This window comes from Doryrhamphus excisus, linkage group LG3 (assembly GCF_037039965.1).
Source record: "Doryrhamphus excisus strain RoL-2023G ecotype Guam linkage group LG3, RoL_Dexc_Guam_v1.1, whole genome shotgun sequence".
NCBI lineage: Eukaryota > Metazoa > Chordata > Actinopteri > Syngnathiformes > Syngnathidae > Doryrhamphus > Doryrhamphus excisus.
Window position 1 is genome coordinate 18,138,720 of NC_136359.1, and position 21,862 is coordinate 18,160,581.

Here is a 21,862-nt window from a genome sequence, read left to right on the forward strand (position 1 = left end):
CAATGTGTGATCGTCTGATGACAAATATTTAACATCCTTCCACAGTATTGATTGGACCACCCGGAGTGGGAAGGAAAATGAGCAAGCCCCCCCAGGATGTCATGTTCATATTTGCCGTGTGTCTATGGTGCAGTTGCAGAAATGGCTGCAAAGTTGTAAATTGAGGGCACTGGATGGGACGCAAACACAGTAAAGTCTACACTCAGGTTTAATACTTACTTTGCATAAGCAGTAGTGAATCATTTATTGTGGCCAATTTAAAATATTGCAATTTGATGCAACAGTTTGCAGTGAATATGGATGATGACATTTCAGACATCTTGTTACATATCTATGAAGAAACAAAATCATTTTGCATCCATGGCAATTGGGGAAAACAAGCAATGTGTAAAACAGCACATAAGCTTCCACTGGTGGTGTATTGAGTTAGACATAATTATAAATATGTATGTGTCACACTGTCATTCTGCATTATGCACACTTTTTCCACAATGAATCAAAACAAGACTGCTAAAAGACCTCCACATGGGGGAAAAAATGTAAAAATACTGGATTACGTCAGATGCTTGCACACCACAACTATTTATTCATACTAACCACAATATTTTGTATAACGACAAAATGGCATAGATTGCAGGACAATAGCTTTTGGCTGGTGTTGATTTAGCAACAAACCAAATCATACCTGAGGCATGCCGAAATCGAAGTTTGACTTGTGTATCAATACTGTTTGTATTGTTAAACTGTTTACTGCAGCAGGCGAGTGTCATTTGACATCAAACCGCACAAGACATCCTACCCACATAACCTTAAGTAACTGACTCCAGACGTGCATTTCTATATTCAATATGAGGAGGCTGATGTCATGCTGATGATGCTCAACACGTTGCTCTGGAGCAGGGCAGTGTGCTTCTCGGCCTACACTGAGATCCAGGACTGTTCTGTGATTAATGATAGGGGACGCGCCCCACTAATTGTAGCTCCTGACACAGGCACACGTCCCCACACAAAGCAGGACAGGGCCAGAGCATGGTGCCATGCTCAATCACCTTCCAGCAGAAAGCCCTCATGTGTGGCATTGGGAGGGGGATGAAAACGAGGAGGACCAAGTGTAGCAAGGATGTTGACCATACGGTGGAGATGGGGATTTACTTTGAGACTAACACACAAAACCCACTAACTAACTAAGGTAGACTGTCCTGACATGGAGAGCGGGAGATTTACTTTAGGCCTTTCTTTATCCTCAGTGGATTATCCTCATTGGATTTGCTTGTGGTCCGCATGACCACTCGCACCTGTTACAGCAATAATGTATCATTGTGTGCATGTGTTGTTAAATTGCACGTTCATTTGCAGTAGCACATTTGGATTAAAAAAAAAAAAAGTTTAATCAGAGTCTCTTGTCTCTCTCCCGTGCATGCGCCTTGCCAAGTTGTATTTGTTTAAGTAGTAAAGTCCACATGTGACGGCGCAACAGGCCACCAACGGACTCAAGATAAATGCCACAAACATGCAAATGAATTGTGTTCTTTCCCACCTGCCAGCGTCCCTGTCAGAACGAGAGAGAGGACAGATGGAAGTCATGAATTGGCTTCCAGACTATCATGAAATCCCTTTATAGGGGGGACTAAGGCCGGCTGTTTTCATATTGTTTCTATCGGCTAAAAGCCTTGACAACGGGACAGCCGTTCACATATTGTATGTTTTCTCTTTTATCCTTTACTTCAATAACTTTAGATGAGGTCAAATGATGTCCACTTACTTTTGAAGCCAAAATGTATCAACTCTAAATGGATCATTTTGTGTGTGATTTTGTGGAATCATAATTATATGAATGTACTTTCTTTAATGGTACCTATCCACAACCCTCTTGTCTTCGCATGGAGTCATTCAACCACCGGGCCCCTCATTTCCTCTGTGGCCCCCGCAGGCCCCTGTGAGCTTCTCACAAAAAGTCCACAATGCTATTCAAACAATAGACCAAGGGACAAAGAGCACATTTACACAAGTGGGCTTTCTTTGAAAGCAAAAAGGCACTGTTTGGAAGATTTCCAAACCTCCCTCTACGCCCCCCCCCCCCCCCCAAAAAAAAGTCCCACCACACCCCACCTAGTTCAGAAAAAAAGAGCACCATTCCAGTGATGGAGACGTGGGAGCCAAATATACTGCACCAAGCCCCATCCCACCCGCCAATCCACAAGCACCCCCAATTTAGCCAAGCCCCTCTTTACAGGACAAAAGCCCTTTGGAGGCCGAGTGTATGTGAGGGCTCTGGTGGATACCATAGTGGCTTAAAGACCATGGAGGCCCCTAAAAGACACTTCTTTTACCCCCAGTCTCCTTCCATTTCTGTGTCCTCCTCTCTGGCTCTCCCCCGCTCTCTCCTTTCCTTCTCAAAAGTTCAACAAGGGCTAGGAAGTGTTGGAGGGAGAAAGAGGGGGGAGGGAGGTGGCGTAGAGGGTGCTCCTATGTCAACATTGTGGTATTTTCCCAAAGATGCATATCGCCTCTATACAAATAGGAGATGTATTTATAGGAGTACACAGAAAGCTGCATGAGAGGAGAGTGTTTGGCTGAGCTTTCTCGACACGACCCCCACAGCTCCATGGATGGTCTTCATGGCTCGTGAAATTGTTATTCTTTGGATGTGCGTTGGCTGGGAAACACACAAGTTCTCAAGCGGCCACACAGTGCCCACCGACCCTTCACCCTCCTCTCGGCATGGCTGCCATGCAGAGGAGCCCATTGAAGGAAAAGGTCCAGCACCATACATCTTGACCGGAGCCAATATCCCAAGGCCTCTTTGTCAAAGTGTCCTGCATGTCTGAGGCTAATCAACAGGCATTTTCACAAAAACAAGTTAACTCTTCTCCTAACACACAACACACTATGGTAGCTATACTTGCAAAATCAGGTAAAACAAAGGCACTGAACACATTTTCATGAGTTTAAACCCTGTTGCACATATGACAAAACAAAAACCTGCCTTTCTTCACACCTGAAACCTGTGACTACATGCCCATCCTACTAGGCAACATAAAGTTGGTCCAACCAGACAGACAGGTAAAGTGTCACGGAAGGACACTCCTGGCTTTAACAGTGTGGTGACTGTTAAAGCAAATGTAGCACCTTTTGTTTGTGTAATAGCTTATAAAATACAATAAAAATACATTTGGACAAAAGATTGAGGATTGACACACTAATAAATTTGGACACCTGATAATAAAACCTATTATTAGTTATCCTATCAACATTTCAGATTTTTCTATTTAAATGTGCCTTTTTGCAATTTTCTTTTACAATTTTTGCTGTTATTTTACAATGTACAGTGGGTCGATAATGCTAGACTAGAAACAAATACAGTAATCATCTTAAATCCCATTTTTATATTTTCCTATTTTTTCTGATTTATAATACAATTGAGACAAACACTAAAGGCTTGCTGAAGGTCCGAAAACGCACACTAAATCCAAGTAATCCATTCCAGAGAGCTAAAAATATTAACACAAAACACATTTTTATAGTTTTTCAATTACATTTTTACATGCAGAAACCACTTCATATAAATACATATAAATGATGAATGAAGGGGTAAATGTACGCAAGATTATGTTTACCTTGTCTGAAGTCATTCTTCTGATCAAAGAGGCAATGTCACAGCAAGAGCAACACAGACACCACCTTCATGTTATTCCTTGAATTCAATAGCGTTTCTTGCCTCAAGTCTCTTTTGATCATGGCTATATAAATGAGCCAAAATGGTCCATACAGTAGGTATGAATGTGAGTGTGAATGGTTGTTTGTCTATATGTGTGCCCTGTGATTGGCTGGCGACCAGTCCAGAGTGTAGCAGTATAGAAAATGGATGGATGGAGCCAAAGACTGTTGCAAGTTCCCACATTTGATAAAGACGATGAGAAACACGATCAATGATCTTGCTGCAACATTGTGTCTTTGACAAAAACACTCCCTCACTCGAGTTAAAAGTAACCTTGAATAATGCATTTTATTCATAATTTACTGTATATCCATTTAGTATTGTTTTATATATGTAAAACTAGGCGTCAAAACAACTACAGCGTCAACTGTTGATGATATCCTAGAGCCATCACAGAGCTGACGTCTGGTTCCTGCTTCCATGTACAGTATCTAAAAGGCTGCTAAAAAAATGATTAAAAAATACATTAAGAACACAGTGTATTAATAACATGACATGGCGAGAAAAGCTGAGCAAATCGAGGCAAATTTTTGGTGAAAATTGTTTACATCAGCAACAAGTGCGTTAACCTAGGTTCCACTGTATATGATGGGAGGAAAAAATTCTCGACGGCTGTTTGAATGTGAATACAGTTCAGTTTAATTAGTTATTGTGTGTTGGACCGTGGGGAAAAGATGGTGAGGGATTGAGTCCAGACAGAAAATGGACTAAGACACCCCGTCTTAGTCCGGAATGACAAAAGTGACAAAAGACTGGAGCGATTTTTTTTCAGTGTTCAGTGAATTAAAATTTTAAGCATGCCCAAGGAGAGACAAGCATGCACCACTCTTTACATATCAGTACTCCATTGTCAGTACTAGTATGCTCATAACAATTCAATATTTTTCTGTACATAACAAATTTCTGAATCATGTTCCTCTACTTCCTCACTGGGCTCACTTTTCCCCAACTCACCTGTGTGTCTTCTTTGATGTATTCTCCACTTCCTGTTCCCTTGTTGAATTTCCTTGTTCATACCTAATATGAAGCTATTTTATTTTACCATTTTGCCACAACATATTTATATAATTTGGGTGAAATGAATGACATACTTGTTGGAAATACAATTACGCACATATCAAGTCAGAAAATGTCAAATATTTACAAAATGTTTTTATTTATTCCGAAACTAGATTAAAAAATAGACAATCCATCTTGTGTGTCACACCAAGAGGTGTAATCAGCGTTAGTTTCCCGCTTCCTCCCCCATTTGCCTCCCAGGTGACGCCTCTCACGCAACCTGTCTCTGCTGCTGTTTGCCAACGTTGATGCTCTCTGGGCATCACATTAACAACACGCTTTGCAATCCTACACAGCAGGCACCTACTTCAGCGGCAAGCACAAACACACCCAACTAACACAGACAGAGGCCTGTAGGGAGCTCCGGTTTGTAGTTGTACTTGAGTGTTTGTGTATCCAAGACAGCAGCGGTGCAGGCTGATCATGAACCCTGCTAGGAGGCATCGATGTCTCCACCTCAGAGCTACTGCATGGGGGTTACTGAGTGGCATTACGCATCCATGCAGATGGCAAATAGTTCAGGCAGCCAGCAGGAAGCAACTATGGTGTACAATGATGGTTGGAATATGCTATTTAGATACTGGATCTCCACAAGCTATTGGCATCTAATACAAGAATTGCATTCAAAATCCCCTCTTTGCAAAAATGATGCTGCTCTTTGATGTTCATTGAACAATATGTTTAATGTTGTGGTTGTGGTTTGCATTGAATGGTTGTTTGTCTATATGTGCCCTGTGATTGGCTGGCGACCAGTCCAGGGTGTACCCTGCCTCTCACCTGAAGAGAGCTGGGATAGGCTCCTGCATGCCCGCGACCCTCGGGAGGATAAGCGGTAATGGATGGATGGAGCTATTGGTTTGTAAAACCGATTCATAAGAAGCTGCTAAGTTGAGTAGGAATCTCAGAAAAGATGGAGGATGAAATGAGATGAGTTGTGAGCGTGTGTACACAGAATTAATCATCTTAGTCTTAATCCATTAAGAAGCTGCAGAAACTGCAAGGACCGCTTATGTCGCTACTTTTTTAATATTTTACAGGTTTCTGCGTGCTGTCATCTGACAATTTCCCTGACAGATCTGTCACTTTAAATATACTGCAGACATTTCCAATTGGCTCAGGATACTCAAGGTACAAATAATGTTTACATGTACAGATAAGTGCTGAATATTTCACAGGGAAATGTCAGCACACGCAGGATGTTGCTGAGTGACAAACGGATAGACCAGCAACAAAGTGCCACCTTTAACATCATATTTATTGTTATTTAGTTACTCAATAAAACATATACAGATATATACAATATGCAGGAAAACAGACGACTGCACTTTACTTATTATTTTTTTAAAAAAAGTAAACAAAAAAAACAAAAATCAATTCATAAATTGCTGTCACAGTCCATCTATTGTTTCAGAAATTCAAATTCAACGGAAGCATTATTTAAAGATTACAAGATTGCCCAACACACAGCATTTTTTTTCTTATTATACATGTGCAATACCAATAGCCATTTTTTTCAATTCCCTTATTAAAACTATGCAAAGACCTCAGTTTCAGTTCCCATTGGCTGAATTGTTAACAAGGTTGAGCTCGTGAATAAAATAATAAAATGTAGAAGGGAAGGGAAGGGAAGGGGGGAGAGAGAAAGAGAAGAGGAAGTAAATCTAAAATGAACAGCAGCAAATGTGAACAGGTACAAGATTGGATATGAAAGCAAATAGGTGTATTTGCACAAAAAAAACTTAGCATACATTCATGCATATTCATATTCTTCTGCATTTATTCCACTTCAAACGAAGAAGTCGGCTCATATGAGGGTAAAAAAATGAACTTGTGATAAATTCAGATGAAAGTTGGGCAACAAACAGCTGCTTACACTGGAAGGTTCATATATATTTACATTAGAGCTCTATGTATAAGTGAGGTGAGCAGAAAGGCCATATTTATCAACAAAAAAAAAGTAATCAGCCTGCCAAGTGCATCACATGTTTCAACACTGCTACACAATTACAGCCAGTGGCAACTGAATATATCTGCTTTTGCTATCTCATCATTTACTTACTTCAAAACAAAAAAAGGCAAAGAAAAACATAGTATATGTCGACTTGAGGTTTTCCAGATTGGTTGAGTAGAGCCCATGCTGTATTGTCCAGCAGTGTGTGAGCGAGTGACTGCATGTGACAAAAACATGGTATTTTGATGTGTGCGTGTGTGCGTGTGTGCGCGTGTGTTTGCATGTATGTGTGAGAGTCTTTCTCTCCCTGAACAGGTAAGAGGTGCTTGCAGTTTCCACACTGACATCTTATCATCGAAGCATCATTCTTTACTATTTGTCTCTGAACTGTCCTTGGTTCATCCTCTTCCTCTGTGGTGGCTCAGCTGTTTATTCAAGTCAGTGCTGCCACAAATGTCCCAAATCGGTTGGAAATATCAGAGTGGAGAGAGCGCCAAGAAGAGACAGGCCCTCCTCGGCCCTTACTGTCCCCAAGCTCATCCGTGCAGTGGACGGACAGGCACTGAAGGTGGTTCCCGCCGCCACCGCCAGCCCCCGGGGTCCCAGCTCCTGCCTTACTCTGAGACAGCTCGGATTCTGCAGGCAAGCAAAGAAAGGAAAAGGTTAATTACAACTGTGTGAAATGAGCAACATTCAGCAACTGGCGGATGAAGCATTTAAATACACTTTTAATTAAAGCGGTGTCATTTACACATCCCACACTAAATCTGCACTGTGAAATTAATTCAGCACTGCTCATCATGCCTCTTCACACACATCTTCTCCAGCCTTACACACCAACACCCACACTTTCATTTGTCCCTGTGTGCAAATCTGTACTGACCCCTGATCAGCGGGTCAAAGGACACAGAAAAGCGACCTTTAACCTTGTTGACCCAATTTATTGGTGTAATGACTGTGCCAGGGTATTGACCCCATGTCACCATGATGCGGAGGATCATATTAAATGGCTGCATCAAGCTTACTGAAAAAATCCATACCCAGGTAGATTGTACATCATATTAAAAAATATGCTGTGCCAGAGAGTTAATGCTGACGCCCGAGGTGCACGCTGCACATATGGAGAAAAATCACTCCATGTCATGTAATGAAAAAGGGGAAGATCGACGAGGACAGGAAGTACTTTCTAAACTATATATCATCTGCCAATATGCTGTGGACCAAGGAGGGAGGACCGATACAGAGCAACTTGGACAGAAGTAATGGAGGGACTACGTGCTTTGGATTTTCCCTTTTGTAGCCAAGAGCACAGAGGAAGTGTTTGAGAAGACATCCAGTCTGATTACTCTCCCATCTCCTTCTCCTTACACACACACACACACACACACACACACTATGAAACCTCTGCTTTTGCACTTTGTGAATGGTTGGAACAGATCAGCGTTGTGCGCAAAGACAACGCTCCCAGGCGCAGAGACAAGTTGGTCTGCAAGTGTGAAGGCTGCAGGAACGCGACTCTGACAAGCTGAGTTACATGTGTCACACCAGCTGAGACAGACGACACAGTCAGGGCCGCACACACACTGCAGATCACAACACTGCTGCTCAACTGCGAGAAAGATGCACTCCAAACTCTATTTCACCCACCGTCATACTGTATTTCATTTAGTTTAGCAACAGTTTCAGTTCAGCTCACCATGGGACAGTTTGGAATAATACTGGAAATCACGATCTCGTTATCACAGGGAAACTACCGAATTTCGCCCCTCTTTCCTAGCGCCCGTTTCAACAGTTTCCTGTATTTTAGCTTTAAATGTTAAATGTAACTTTAAAAAAACATGGGGTGTTTAAGCTAAATGACAATAATGTAATAATAATCCAGTATTTCTTCTTTTATCTTACCATGCAATTTTTTTAAATTATAAAAAGTCAAGCTTTGCTAGAGAAAAGAAGCATTTTGATTGTTTTCTACCCAGACTGCAGAGTGTTTAGATATCAAACTACCGCGGTTGGTGTCAACAAGAGATTGAAAAGATCTGTTATGTTGATATCCTATCTTATGATATGCGATATCCTAGTTTTGGTAATGAAAATGCAAAAAAAAAAAAAAACGTTCTCAAACATACTGTGCTGCATGTTGGGAAAGAGGGCTTTTGTTTACCGTTGTCATCCCCCACCTCCTCACACCACACTCCCAAATCCTAGCCTGGCCATGCAGCAAGGACAACCAAGAGAGGCAGACATGCAGGCTTGCCCCCCAGCCTGTCTGGACTGTGACCACTGGAATGGAAAAGTGGAGGATTTGGTAAAAGGTCAGGCAGCCAAGCCTCCCGTTGTTTCGTTTGACTCTGCAAGGATTTTGGAAAATTCTCTCTCCCAAGGAGGTGAGATGTAAGAGGACGGACTCTGTGAGGAAGAAATGAGGATTTAGAGCGGCATCAGAGGTGCCACTGATGAGATCTAACATTTGCCAGAGGGTGCGGTTATACACCTCAGCATGGTGAATCTCCGACCACCCCCCCTCCTCCTGCCCGTATCGCCTCCCTCCACTCACTCGAACTCCCTCGTCTCAGCGCCCTCCAGCAGCCGCCGGCAGCTCATGCTAGCTGGGCACAGCGGGGTCCACACCGGCCTGAATAGGCAGCCAAGCGTTCCCCTGGCTCACTGCTGACACACAGCAAACTGACAACACGCTCGGTTAAGACACACAACACGCCAACTGCTGCCGCTGCCGCCACCGCCATACCCACACCAGCCCTCAGCTGCTGCTCCACATACACACACACACATACAGTACATGCATATATTTAGATGCGGCCGCACACACACGTACAATCACAGAGAGAGACATCACTCAGATTGGATGGAAATTACTTATCTCATCTTGAACTTTTTTTATTATTATTACCAATTTCCCTACTATAAATGAAAACATTTAACACATACAACACACGATCGTGAGGTTGGTAAAAGGCAAGGTGTGTGATTTTACATGAAAAAAAAATCAAGACAGCCCACTTAAATTGAAAGCATTATCCATGCCAGTGTTCACAAGGCAAAACGATGGTGTGAAATTACATCACACGAGTCCAAATCCCAAATCACCATGACATTTTACATACAGGAAAATCTAACCCCCCCCACTACCCAGTAAGATCTATCTTGTTATGGCTGTTCACTGACTAACACAGATTTCATATCCACAATCATATCTCAATAATAGCCTATTCATCTGAGGGGAACAAACGCTCAGCATCAATAAGTGAGGGGGAGAACATGTAATAATAAAAAGAGAGCAGTAAAAGTGTGAGCGGCAGTGTCGAGACGCAAACACACCTAAACGTCTTTAAACACATCACAGGCAGACACGATTACCGCAGCAAATAGCAAATTTTAAGTAATTCACTTGTATCACTTTCACCTCAAGTGTGACAGTTTGTTATTTAGTAGTGGATGATCATGCTGTTACACACACACACACACACACACACACTCTAAAGGGGAGTGTGTGCTCGATATGAGTGTGTCTGGGATTTCGACGGCCCGATGCGGCTTCCCATGTCAACAACAATAAGCAAGCAATGTGAAGGAGGAGACAGACATTGTCAACCATTATTTTTTGCTGTCATTGCTTAAATTTTAAAATAACAACAGCAGGCTTTGAAGTTCATCTCTTTTATGACTTTCAGTTTTTTTTTTAAAGTGAATTGTAGCTTTTAAACGACAAAGCGATGGCAGGAGAAGGAGACAAAGTGTGCGCAAGAGAGTTGAAATTTTACAAGGCTTCTTTTTTTGGCACACGTTCCTCACAGCCGTCACGTTGATTTCCCATGCTCCACAATCTCAAGCGGCATGGCTCTGCCCTTTCTATCCCAAGCTCTACTTCCATGACGACACTTCACCTTTGACCCCACCACCCCACCCCGCTCCCTGGCTGGGGCACGACCCTATCCCCTCTGAACGCCACGCGGTCCAATCAGACTGCTCCACTCACTGACAAAAACACCCAAAGGCCTCGGCTCCTATGACACTGTGTGACATCAGGTCAGATTCCTTTAGCATAACAACTAGCACCGTGGATAGCCTGGTGTGAGAATTCTGTCTTTGTCAGCACAAAGAACCCTTCAACATCCATGAAAACACGTCAGATTTCAACCAGGAGGGTTATGCATTTCACAACTATGGTAAAATGAGTTAAATCAACAGCAAACAGCATAGGACAGCGTGATGACATATGCTACTAAAGGTACACCCTGAGCCTTAAGGTTACCAAGGGCGGGCGTGTGAGGCTGCTTTGCAACCCCCCCCAAACTCTGCCCGAATCCCAAACTGTGACCTTTGCCTCAGAAGAGGGAGGATCTCTGCAAAGACGAGGAGGGAACCGGGGTGGGGGTGGAGGGGGGTACATTTTTCCAACAAGGGCACAGGGGTTATTTTGGTTTGAATTTCCTTTCTGTTCTCTGGCTTGCAACTTAAAGGAGAAAAAAAAAGAGAGAGACGCTTGCCCAGACAGGCAATGCCCTCAGCATTTGCTACCTTCCCTCACACACACACACACACACACACACACACCTCTGCAGCCACAAGAAGCACCGTTTCGGAAAGCAGACATAAAGCAGAACATGGGAAGTGATTTAGTGGCTCCTTCATAACTCACAAGCATGTCTATGGCCTGTCCAGTGTGTCATCCAAGCCTGTGACATATTGATCTACCTCTCTGTCTCTATTTGGGCTCAGCACTTTTCAGCAAACTATGTTTTCACTCTGTATCTGTAATAAAAAAAAACACTATTTTGTTTTAAAACAGGATCAATTTTAAAGAGCAAAAACGGTAAGTAATGTGATCTATATTTATAGACAAAAGCTATGTGTCATTATTATTATTATTTGTTATGCCTTTTGCCCAATTTTCCACATTCCTGACATGACTATTTAGCTTGTTAGCTTCCTCTGTAGCGAGCAAACAATGGTACTTCAGAGTAAAAGGGAAGTATTACTGCATTTGGAATAACGTATGCGTTACAACAGCAACTTTTATTGTAAATGTTGATCTGAAATCAGAAAAGGTGTTTTCAGAAGTGGGCTGTCCACCCTCTGAATGAGTTGTATACACACAGGAAATAATGTACTACAGGTATACCACTGATCTCGCCACGGCTTGAGAATTTGTTGTGTGCAGAGACTGAAATCCGCGAGGTCGAAATGCGTGCTTTGTATTAAGAACATGTGTACATGTTGGCAGGTCTGCAACATTCAATGCAAAAACATGAAGTGTTTTATTGTTGCTATGTTTTGGTATTGTTACAAATGGAAAACTAGTACTTTACTTTCCCTCAAGAGACACTTTTTATCTGCCGCTATCACTCATACAATCAGCTTCCACTTCCACTTTTGTCTCCAAGGAGACAAAGCTCAGGTGTCATAAGTCACTTGTCAATTCCCCAATACAAATTAAAGACGCCGCCAAGGAGCTGTATGGCAAATGACATAACCACTACTGGCGACGTGTCAACATAGACACCTCGAGAGAGCTGAAAACGCATACACACCTTTTTACAAGCAGAGACACCCAACACCTTGCAGTGCTTTGTACTACTGGTTCTTTTTTTCGATTTTTTTTGAAAACCGCGACAGCTGTTCTGGCAGACAGTCAACAAAACAAAACACATTTGGAGGAGTGTCACATCCATCCACAATCACTGATTTTTTTACTTTTCAATTTGTGCATGTCCCTGATAAATACATTTTCCCACTCGCTGATCCGTACAAGGAGACCATTTAGCACAAGATGAAACCGGTTTTATTTCATCCTAACACCTTACCTCAGGGTAAACAACATGCTGGATGAGCTTCCTTCTTTTTTAAATCCAACATGCAATTTGCTCTCTTTGACTGTCACCGGGGCTCAGTGTCACAGTGACATGCAAAGAAGCATACACAGTACAGTGGATCCCGTACATGGCCATACATGTACAATGTACAGCATGTATTTATATATATATAGTTTTTGTCAAACATTGAGATTTAACACTTTGTTGGCAGTCCTTGAACACACCATGGTTGTGTGTTGTGACTGGCTACACCGTGACTCTCACATTATCATTCATTAGCGTTGAGTACCTATACATTTTTCCATGTTAAATCTATTTAATAAATGTGTGAGGCATATTTACAGCTTAAACCTGGATTGTGTCACAAGTGCACAATGACAATTGAAGAGAGAAGGGGAGGATTTGTTAGCTCAATCTACTCAAATAATTACAGAAAATGTAATGTAATAACATTTTATTCCAAATGTTGATCCAAAATCTGAAAATAATGTAAATGCCAAGTTAGCAGGAGGGTTTGGAGGGTGTCAAAAATAGACATTTTTATGGGCGTCTCAATTACAAGCAGTTTTTGCCATTCAGTCGTTTCAGCCAAAATGCAACCCCCACAAAAAGTGTGCCTCTACTATATTACATTAAAAAAAACACTAATGCACACAACACTTTAAATCCAGGGTATGTGTTTCACCCCCCAAACCTGCCCTATAACCAAGTCAAGTAATTACCTGTACTGGTTTTTAAACACATTCAAATTCACGTGATGAGTTCCACCAAGACATTCACCTATGCAAGGAGAAGGGTGGGAAGTGTTGGGAGGGGAGGTTGTGAGTTTGACACCGAGACTAAATAAATCAAACTTTATGTCTGCAGCTGACACATCTACACTATCAAGTTGCAGTGTCTACAAACCCATACTCACGTGCATGCACACCACACACACACACACACACACACACACACAAGTAGAAAACTAGAAACAAAACACAATGAATCAAATAAAATATTATGAATCTCACAATTTCAAGTTGTGTTAAAATTCCCAACACAACAATTTTGTTCACAACAGACGGTTGCTTGCATGCTATCGTAATACCAAAATTCCCTGCAGACACACACTAACATCTTTTTAGGCCTAATGAACCCGTCAATACCCAGGTTAAATAGCAGGAGTTGCCTGCAGATGAATTATGTCTTTTGGAAACAATACTTGCAAAGCTAATTGCCATGATTATCATAATGATTATCACTACTCCAGGTGAGAGAAGTGTGCGCGAGGCTTTATGAAAGTGTGTTGTTGAAAAAGTCAATATGAAACACCATGTAATGACAGGTAAAGCACATAACACTGCCCCAAGCTGTTTTTTTCCCCACATGCAAGCAAGTGCCAATCACTTGATTCGTGATTTTTTTGTTTTGAAACAAGAAATAAAAATGACTGGCCCAGTTTGCAGGGTTGTTGTCGTACTGAAATGTCAAAAGCAGGTAGTCTCAGTGGATCATCCTCAATGCTGAAATATCAATAGAACTTTTTTCGTGTGCGGATTAAAGCGCTTTCTAGTAGGTATTGTAACACGCAAGCTCCCTCTTTTCAAACCTGTCAAAGTCAGAGCGACAGAGATTTGATCATAATCACAGCTCTTTAAAAGACTTATTACTTGGAGGGAAGAGAGAAACGGTTCTATAAGGTCAGCTGTGAAGAATTTTAAATGTGTTAGAATGGGGAAAAAAGTGCATGTGGTGAAAAAACTAAAATAACTCATTCACTTCCTATGTCCCACTTCTGGTGGCTTGTTATCAAGACTGTGCATGAGCTACCAAAAATATAAAAAACAGGGGAAGGAGGAAATAATATCAACTGACATCATGCGAGCAAGGCAACCTTACAATTAACTGAAGCTTATGGTGGTAAGATCAAGTGCAAGTCCAAAATTAAATATACAAGCTGTCAAGAGTGGATGATGATTTCAACACACTTCCTTCTTAACATAAGGATCAGCGGGAAAAAAAGTTGACTTTTACCGGGGACGTAACATTTGTTAGGTACAATCACCCAGCGGTAAACATTTGATGGCGAATCAGACGTGTTGCTCCTCTGTGTAATGCTTATTGCCCGAAACTTTGGGGGACAAAAAGAGCACTATGTATGAGCACTGTGCAAGCTCACCAGACAAACATTAACTGTACCCCAGAAAGGTAAATTTAATTCATAATATATAGACGCAGAGCATATCTTTCTAAATTAACGTCTTGTAAAAAAATTAATAAAAATCCAGAAATGATAATTGCAGAACACTGAATTATACAATGCATTTGAGCTCCCCTTAAAAAAAAACAAAGCAAATCAATCCCTAGAAAATAACATAATGAAAGTAATAATTTTTAAAGATAGTTCCTGGATTATCACATGCACGTTAAGTAAGTGTTTTTTTTTTTTTTAAACCACTTCTCAGACTTTTTATATACTGCATGAGAGACTTCAAACTGGACTGACTGGTTGAGGTGGTTAGTTTTTTTGTAGTGAGAAAAGCCAATGGCTTTTATGGAACTGTGCTGTGGGCAATGACTTATCTTAAATTATGATGTTATTTTGCTCTCTCCTGTGTAACCCAAGCATCAGATTCAATCTCCAAATCCCCCATCTCCTCCCAAATACACCTTCACCATTTTTTTCATCTTTGCTGTCTGAAGCACTCAAATGAAAAACTGTCAGGAGCCGTGATTTGTGCTAACTAGCTATCGATCGCTCCAGAGCTGCGTGCCTCGTGTCCATGCAGGGAGGGCGGCAAGAGGAGAAAAGGCAAGGAAAAAAGGCTATTCTTCTTCTACTGATTTGTATGTGCATGCAACAGGGTGAGGATGCTCGACTGACAAACAGTGTTGTGTCTTTCTGGGTCAAAGTACATCTAATAACACATACTACATATATACATATATATATATATATACACACTATATTGCATCACATCTATACACTCTCCTGCAGCAATGTTGTTTTCACTGATGTTTGCATAAATTAGCAGGGATTGTTCACCTCTTAAGACCACATCAATAAATCAGGGGAATTAAAAGGCTACAGTCTCTATTCATTAAATGGAGTGGTGGACAACTGGTTCCAAGCCAAACAAATAGCAGAAATGGGTATGATAATCCTGGCCAATGTTATTTTCCTATTCGTTTAATGTGATATTAGGCCTCTGGTTGCAAGTGTTACCAGCACCACCTAGGCTAATATAAACTATATATACTGTATATGTGTATATATATATATATATATATATGTATATATATATATATATATACTGTATATATTATATATATATATGATTATATATATATATATGATTATAACTAACTATAAATATATATACACACACACACACACACACACAGATCCCGAATCCAGACAGTGCGCTGTGCGCCCCCTCCTCTCGCTACGCCTACACTAAACAGAACAAAGAGGCGCTGGAGACATAGCAGCTAGTGGCTCATACTTATATTCACATCATCATAATTATTATGATTATTATTAAGATTATTATTATATATTTCTTTCCACAGGTGGACAGGGAGTAGCTCTGATGGTGGGTAACAGCCTTTTAGATTCTATTTGACAGTTGTCGGTTTGTTTGTTGGAAAAAAAAAACCCACACATACAATTTAATCTGATTTTCATACGTTTCAATGTATTATGCAATTACACCATTGATTCTACAAAAACAATTACAGTGTATATGTTAATATAAACACGTCAAAAAACTTAAAGAAAAACAACATATTTAATTCTAAGAAGCATAATTATAGACACTGCTGAAATATTTTAATATCAGTAAAGCAATAACACATTTAGGGTATTTATCTATTTATTTACTTTGTATATTAAATGTTGCAGTTTGACAACTGAATTATGTTGAATTTAGCAGTATTAAAACAAAAAATTGCGAACATGTTTAGTTTTTTTGACTAAACTTACTTACTGCTCATATTATATCACATCATTTTTTCAATAATATTTTTACACTAATACAATACCTTCAGTTGATATTAAGTTATTAAACAGCACCAAATCATATTCTATTCATGTTATGTTAAACATTACAATATTTCTTATTCATTTTAATAATTTATATTACTAATTAAATAGATTTTTTAAAACACTGAAAATGAATGCATTTGAATTGAAATGTAATTCTATTGGCATGTATTATTTCTGCAAATCTTGTCCATCTAATCTAAAAAGTCAATTCCGTTTCAGCAGCTCTGTATTATCCCATGGTAATAACATAAACAAACACGTAAAAGGCAAAGGGAAACCCTGCTGTGTAGACGCACATCCTCTAAAAGCTATTAATCTTCTCAATGCAGTTGTTCACCCTGAAAACTGAGATAAAGAACCACGGGAAATGTTTACTTTTCTCTAGGTGTTCTTTTCAAGTGCCACTACAATGAGGAAATCCATAAAAAAATACATCACAGCAAGTGAAAAGTCTTTTGTTAGGTAAAATGAATTTTACATTATATTTTTGTACATTGTTTAATATTTTGAATAGCCATAACAGCTTTTTTTAATCTCATTAAGTGAAAGATTTTCTTATAATCTATATTGCTAAAATTTAGAGAGATATTTTAAAACACAAAATATAATGTAAGTCGCCACAGCATCAAACCTATTTAGAATGTTGTGTTGCATTGATTGAATTATTCAATGAAATGTTGCTTACCTTCTTTATTTTGGCTCTTGTTTTTTTCCCAAGGTCCCACGGCCTTGTCGTCCTCCTGCCCGTCCATCATGGCCTTATCACCGGGCACGAACCAGGTGGCATGCTGCTCTGCCATGAGCGTGTCAAGGTCAATAGTGCCCATTGAGCCCTTCCCGGCGTCGGGGCTGCAGCTTGCCAGCTCGTTGTCGCCGTTCTGGGAGGGAGAGTCACCGTTTTTTTTGCCATTTTTCATGGCGAGGGGCTGGTCCTCAGAGATGCTGAACTGCTGCCTCTGCAGCTGGATCTGGGCCTGTAGAATCTCCAGCGGGTGAATTTCATCTTGACCAGAGGTGCTGGATGGGGTGCGTACCTGCTCCACTCCAGGTGTACCTGGATGGCTCACACCACTGCTGCCTGTTCCCCCACCAGCACTCAGTCCATAGCTGTCCGGTGTCGAGGTAGTATGATTGTTAATGGCCATCCCTAAGGGTTTCTGTCCATTTATTTGCATTTTGGGTGAGCCACTGATCATAGGGCTGCGGTTAGACTTATTAGCCGAGGCGCCTCCTGTGTCTGAACTGGAGGACACCTCATCCTCGTTGCCAAAGTGGGCGCTGACATCATCAGGAAAGTCCACTCGTGGCGAGCTGCTGTCAGACTTGGCCACACTTTGAATGCCACTGTCCAGAGAAGACATCAGGTCAGCCTGGTCCCCCAACATTAGTTCACCTCCTTTCCCCCAAGAAGGTGACAGGTGTTTCTCATGGGGCGTGCCCCCACCCCTCTCCCCAACACCAGCTGAAGGGGTCTGCTGGCCTGGACTCACAACAGGGTTGCCATTTTCAGAGGAAAAAAAAATTCCTGGGCTCACATGTCCACTGTCTCTTTTTCTCCTCCCTCTCCCTCTCCCACTCCCTGTTGTTGCCTTCCCCTCACTGCACGGGGTAGCGTCCATGTTGTAATTTGGGGAGAGGGCACTGGCTTCCCCCTGCATCGTCTGGTTTTGACTTGCAGGCTTAGAGTTGCTATTCCCAGTGCCAGGCAGCTGGTTGTTCTGAGAAGTGCTGCTCTGAAAATACTCAGGCCCAGCACTGCCAGTACCATTAGATGTGCTGCTATTAATGTCCTGCTCTGTCTGACTCAATTTTCGCTTGCCCTCATTTTGGTTTTTCTTGTTGAACGTTACGTTGAGGTTGGGAGCCCCTAGGCTTGCGATCATGTTCTGGCAGGCCGTAGATAGGGCTGCCAGGCAGCTCTGGCCAAAAACACTGTCTTTAGCACTGGTTTTGCTAAAATTCCCCAGGGACAGAGCACCGAGCTTGCTCACAGACGACCGCTGGCCTGAGGGGAACTCAGACTGAGGAGGGTAGTTCCCTGGTGAGGTGTTCACCCCCTGGGGTACATTGTGAGCTGCCCCTTGACGATTTGCTCCTCCATAGGGAAATGGTGGCTGTGCTCCCATTGGAGGTGCAGGGAAGTCCGCCGGACGTCTTTCTGCTGGTGCATTCGGATGTCCTGTTCCTCCTCCTGCTCCTGGAGACTGCATTTGTGAAAGGTTGCCCATGTTGCCACTGAACTGCGAGTGCATGCCTGGAGAGTGGAGGGCCTGTACGTGCCCATCTTGCATGCCCATACCTGGCCTAAACATCATCCCAGGCCCGTTTTGCTGTAGACCCATGTCGTGAGGCCCTGAGTCATTGCCTGCTCCACCCATACGCCGTGACATCATCTCCCCAGGAGGGTGGGACCCTTGAAACCAGGAGTTCTCCTGGTTCACATGTGGATTTTGACCATCAACACTGGCCATTCTACCTCCATTCTCCCTGTCAAAGTTTGGCTGAGGCATGCCCCCCACTGAGCCTCCGTGACCCATTGGGCCGGGAGGCACATCACCGTGGTGACCAATCTGCTGCAGACTGGGCTGCCTCATTCTCTGCTGCTGGTTACGAGAGGCCATCTGTTTTATCATCATGGCTGCATTCTGTCTCTGCTGTAAAGACTGCTGCTCAGGCCCTGTGTGCTGCAGTGGACCTGGCGGGAAACCTTCATTCACAGGTGGGGTGAACTCTCCTGGCAGTCCTGGGTAGGAAGAGGGGGAGAGGTGGTTCTCCATGCCACCACACCAGCCTTCACCACTATGTGCATTAGGAAAGTCAAATCGAGGCCTTTTTGCCATGTTCATATAAGGGGCGTCAAAGTGTTGGAGCCTTTGATTTGGGGGCTGCTGGGAGGGAAGAGGAGCTGGCTGTTGCATATTAAACATGGGGTCCCCGTAGGGATGCAGACCCCTATTTTCTAGTCTGTGAATGGGATATTCAAACTGATTGTGTTGGCCACTCATCATGACCCCTCCATCCAGAATGTTCGGGTTAGTGGAGCCAGACTCAGCCTGAGGGGGTCGGGGGAGGCCAGGAGGGCATGAGTTTTGTCTGGCTATCAAGCCAGCCTGTTGTTGCTGTTGCATGAGAGGATGTCTGGCATTGCCCCCCGGGTCCATTCCCACAGGCACCTTCCGGCCATTTCCAAAACGCTCAAAAAACATTCCATGTTGTGGCTGCTGGGGTGGTGGTGGTGGTTGGTGTCCTTTGGAGATGCTCTGCATGCCCGGTGTACGAGGCATGCCAGGGTTTCCGGGAAAATTTCCACCTGGAACTGGCCTTCCTGGGCCAAAATGGGGTAGCTGAGACTCAGACTCGGAGGGTGAAAATACAGGTACATCAAAGTGTCCGGAGGGAGGGTCGCTGGGAAAGTTATATTCTAATCCCTCCACAGCACCTTGGTTGGGCATCCGTCTATTTTCCAGACTGTGAGAATCGGAGGAGGAGGAGGAGGATGAAGGCAGGCCGTGGAAAGAGGCTGCTCTGTTTGGTGACTGGTCCAGGGGTAGGCAGGGGGCAGGGACAGCATGGCTGCCACTGGGAGGCCCATGATGTTGGAAGTCAGGCATGTTAGCAGGTCGCTGCTGCTGCTGCTGTGGAAAGCTATCCCCCGCCTGTCCCTCAGTGAGAGGATCAAATCCCTCTCCAAAGCCCTGCTGTGGTCCCATGGCATTGTTATTGTAGCCCATTAGCCTGGCACCATGCAGGCATGATGACCCTGGCTCTGGGCCTCCAAAATTCCCACTGAAGTGAGGATGATGTTGGTGGGGGTGAGGTTGATGGCTGTGAGGATGTCCTTGATGAGGTTGCTGGTTGTTAAAGAATCCATGCATGGCTCCTTGCTGCTGCTGAAGTCCACCGCTTGCATGCATGTCAGAGTGCCCCCGAGAGTGAAAACCTCCGTACTGTTCTCCATTCATGTTCATATTGAGTCCCAGCATTTGGGGGTCACTCATCGGGCCCATGCCGGGCTCCACAGCTCCTGGGGGACCTCCAGCATGAAAACCGGTACTTTTATAATGGGAGCCCATGTTCAGTCTCAACTGGTTTTTGTTTCTCTCTGGCTGCCCAGGGGTTCTACTATTAATCTGAGAACCAAACATACTACTGCGATTAATCCCACATGATGGCAAACTTGCCAGACAGTGGGCAGACTGTTTAGCAGTCTATCCGTAAAAGTAAAGCTAATTTAAAAAAATGCACACTACAACTCAAGTAGCTGAAATATCTGCAAAAATAAGCAGGTGCTTTTACTTCTAAAAAAAAGCAGAAAATGACTGTCTCTCCCCTGTTATTTTACTTGCACGATCTAGGAAATTAATTTATAACAGTTATTTACCTTGCTGCACGAGTGACAAATAATATCCCAACGTATCTTGTGCGCATCGGTTCAGCGTGAACATGGCAAACCATTGAAATCACACGTGAAAAATAACTATTTAACCTCATGTGTGATCATTTCTATCCGATGATTTGTTAATGTAGTCAGTCCAATGTCAAAGCACCCACAGCAACTTTACTGCATAACGTCCCATGACGGCATTAACAAAAAGTCCAAGTTGGGCTGTATTATTGAAACTACCTTTACGGCTTCAACAGGGAAAAACACACTGTGGTGTCCAAAAAAAATCGTCCAGCTTGACGTAAAGTCCACCATCAACCGTTCTCCTTTACTGCACGAACTGGTCCCGGTTCCCGTCCTGGTCCCGGGGCTGAGCGGCGTGCACTACCCGCACTCCACAAGCACGGAGCGGCTTGACAGCATCTTTCACCTCGCTGCGTTCAGAAGCGGTGCGTATGATGGATCCTTTTGCTCTCTTAAACGTGCACGACCCGCCGATACGGACTTTAGTGCTGAGGTGTGTGTACGCGCTGGAAGTACATTGACTGGAACACACACCCTCGGCTCGGTCGCTTTTGGTTGTGTGCGAGGATCAACGCGTCCGCAGGAGCCAGCAACAAGTTTTGCATTTCCAGCAGCACTTCCATGCATGAGACGGCAGCCAATCAGCACACCAGAATAGCGCATGGGGGCGGGACAAATACTTTTAAGGTGGTCCTCCACACTGGATAGCATGTAAGCCTTTACGTGTAAATTACACTCTTTGCAGTGACTTTCACTGTTTGTTTTTGTTAGCGAATATCAAAATCACCATTATTGCCACAATTGTTTGTACATTTCCACCTGATTCTAAAATATATTTAGAAAAAACGGCTAGCGAGCTGCAGTG

At 42.9% G+C, this 21,862-nt stretch overlaps 1 protein-coding gene across 1 annotated transcript; it reads right to left on the bottom strand.

The window, feature by feature from the left end:
* Window positions 1-5,478: 5,478 nt before the first annotated feature.
* On the bottom strand, window positions 5,479-21,587 carry mn1b (MN1 proto-oncogene, transcriptional regulator b). Its single transcript, XM_058071400.2, has 2 exons — window positions 17,275-21,587; window positions 5,479-7,364 (listed from the first exon to the last, which is right to left on the bottom strand). The coding sequence occupies exons 1-2, from the start codon at window positions 20,732-20,734 to the stop codon at window positions 7,162-7,164; spliced, it is 3,663 nt and encodes a 1,220-aa protein (XP_057927383.2). The 5' UTR covers window positions 20,735-21,587; the 3' UTR covers window positions 5,479-7,161.
* Between the last annotated feature and the right edge of the window lie 275 nt (window positions 21,588-21,862).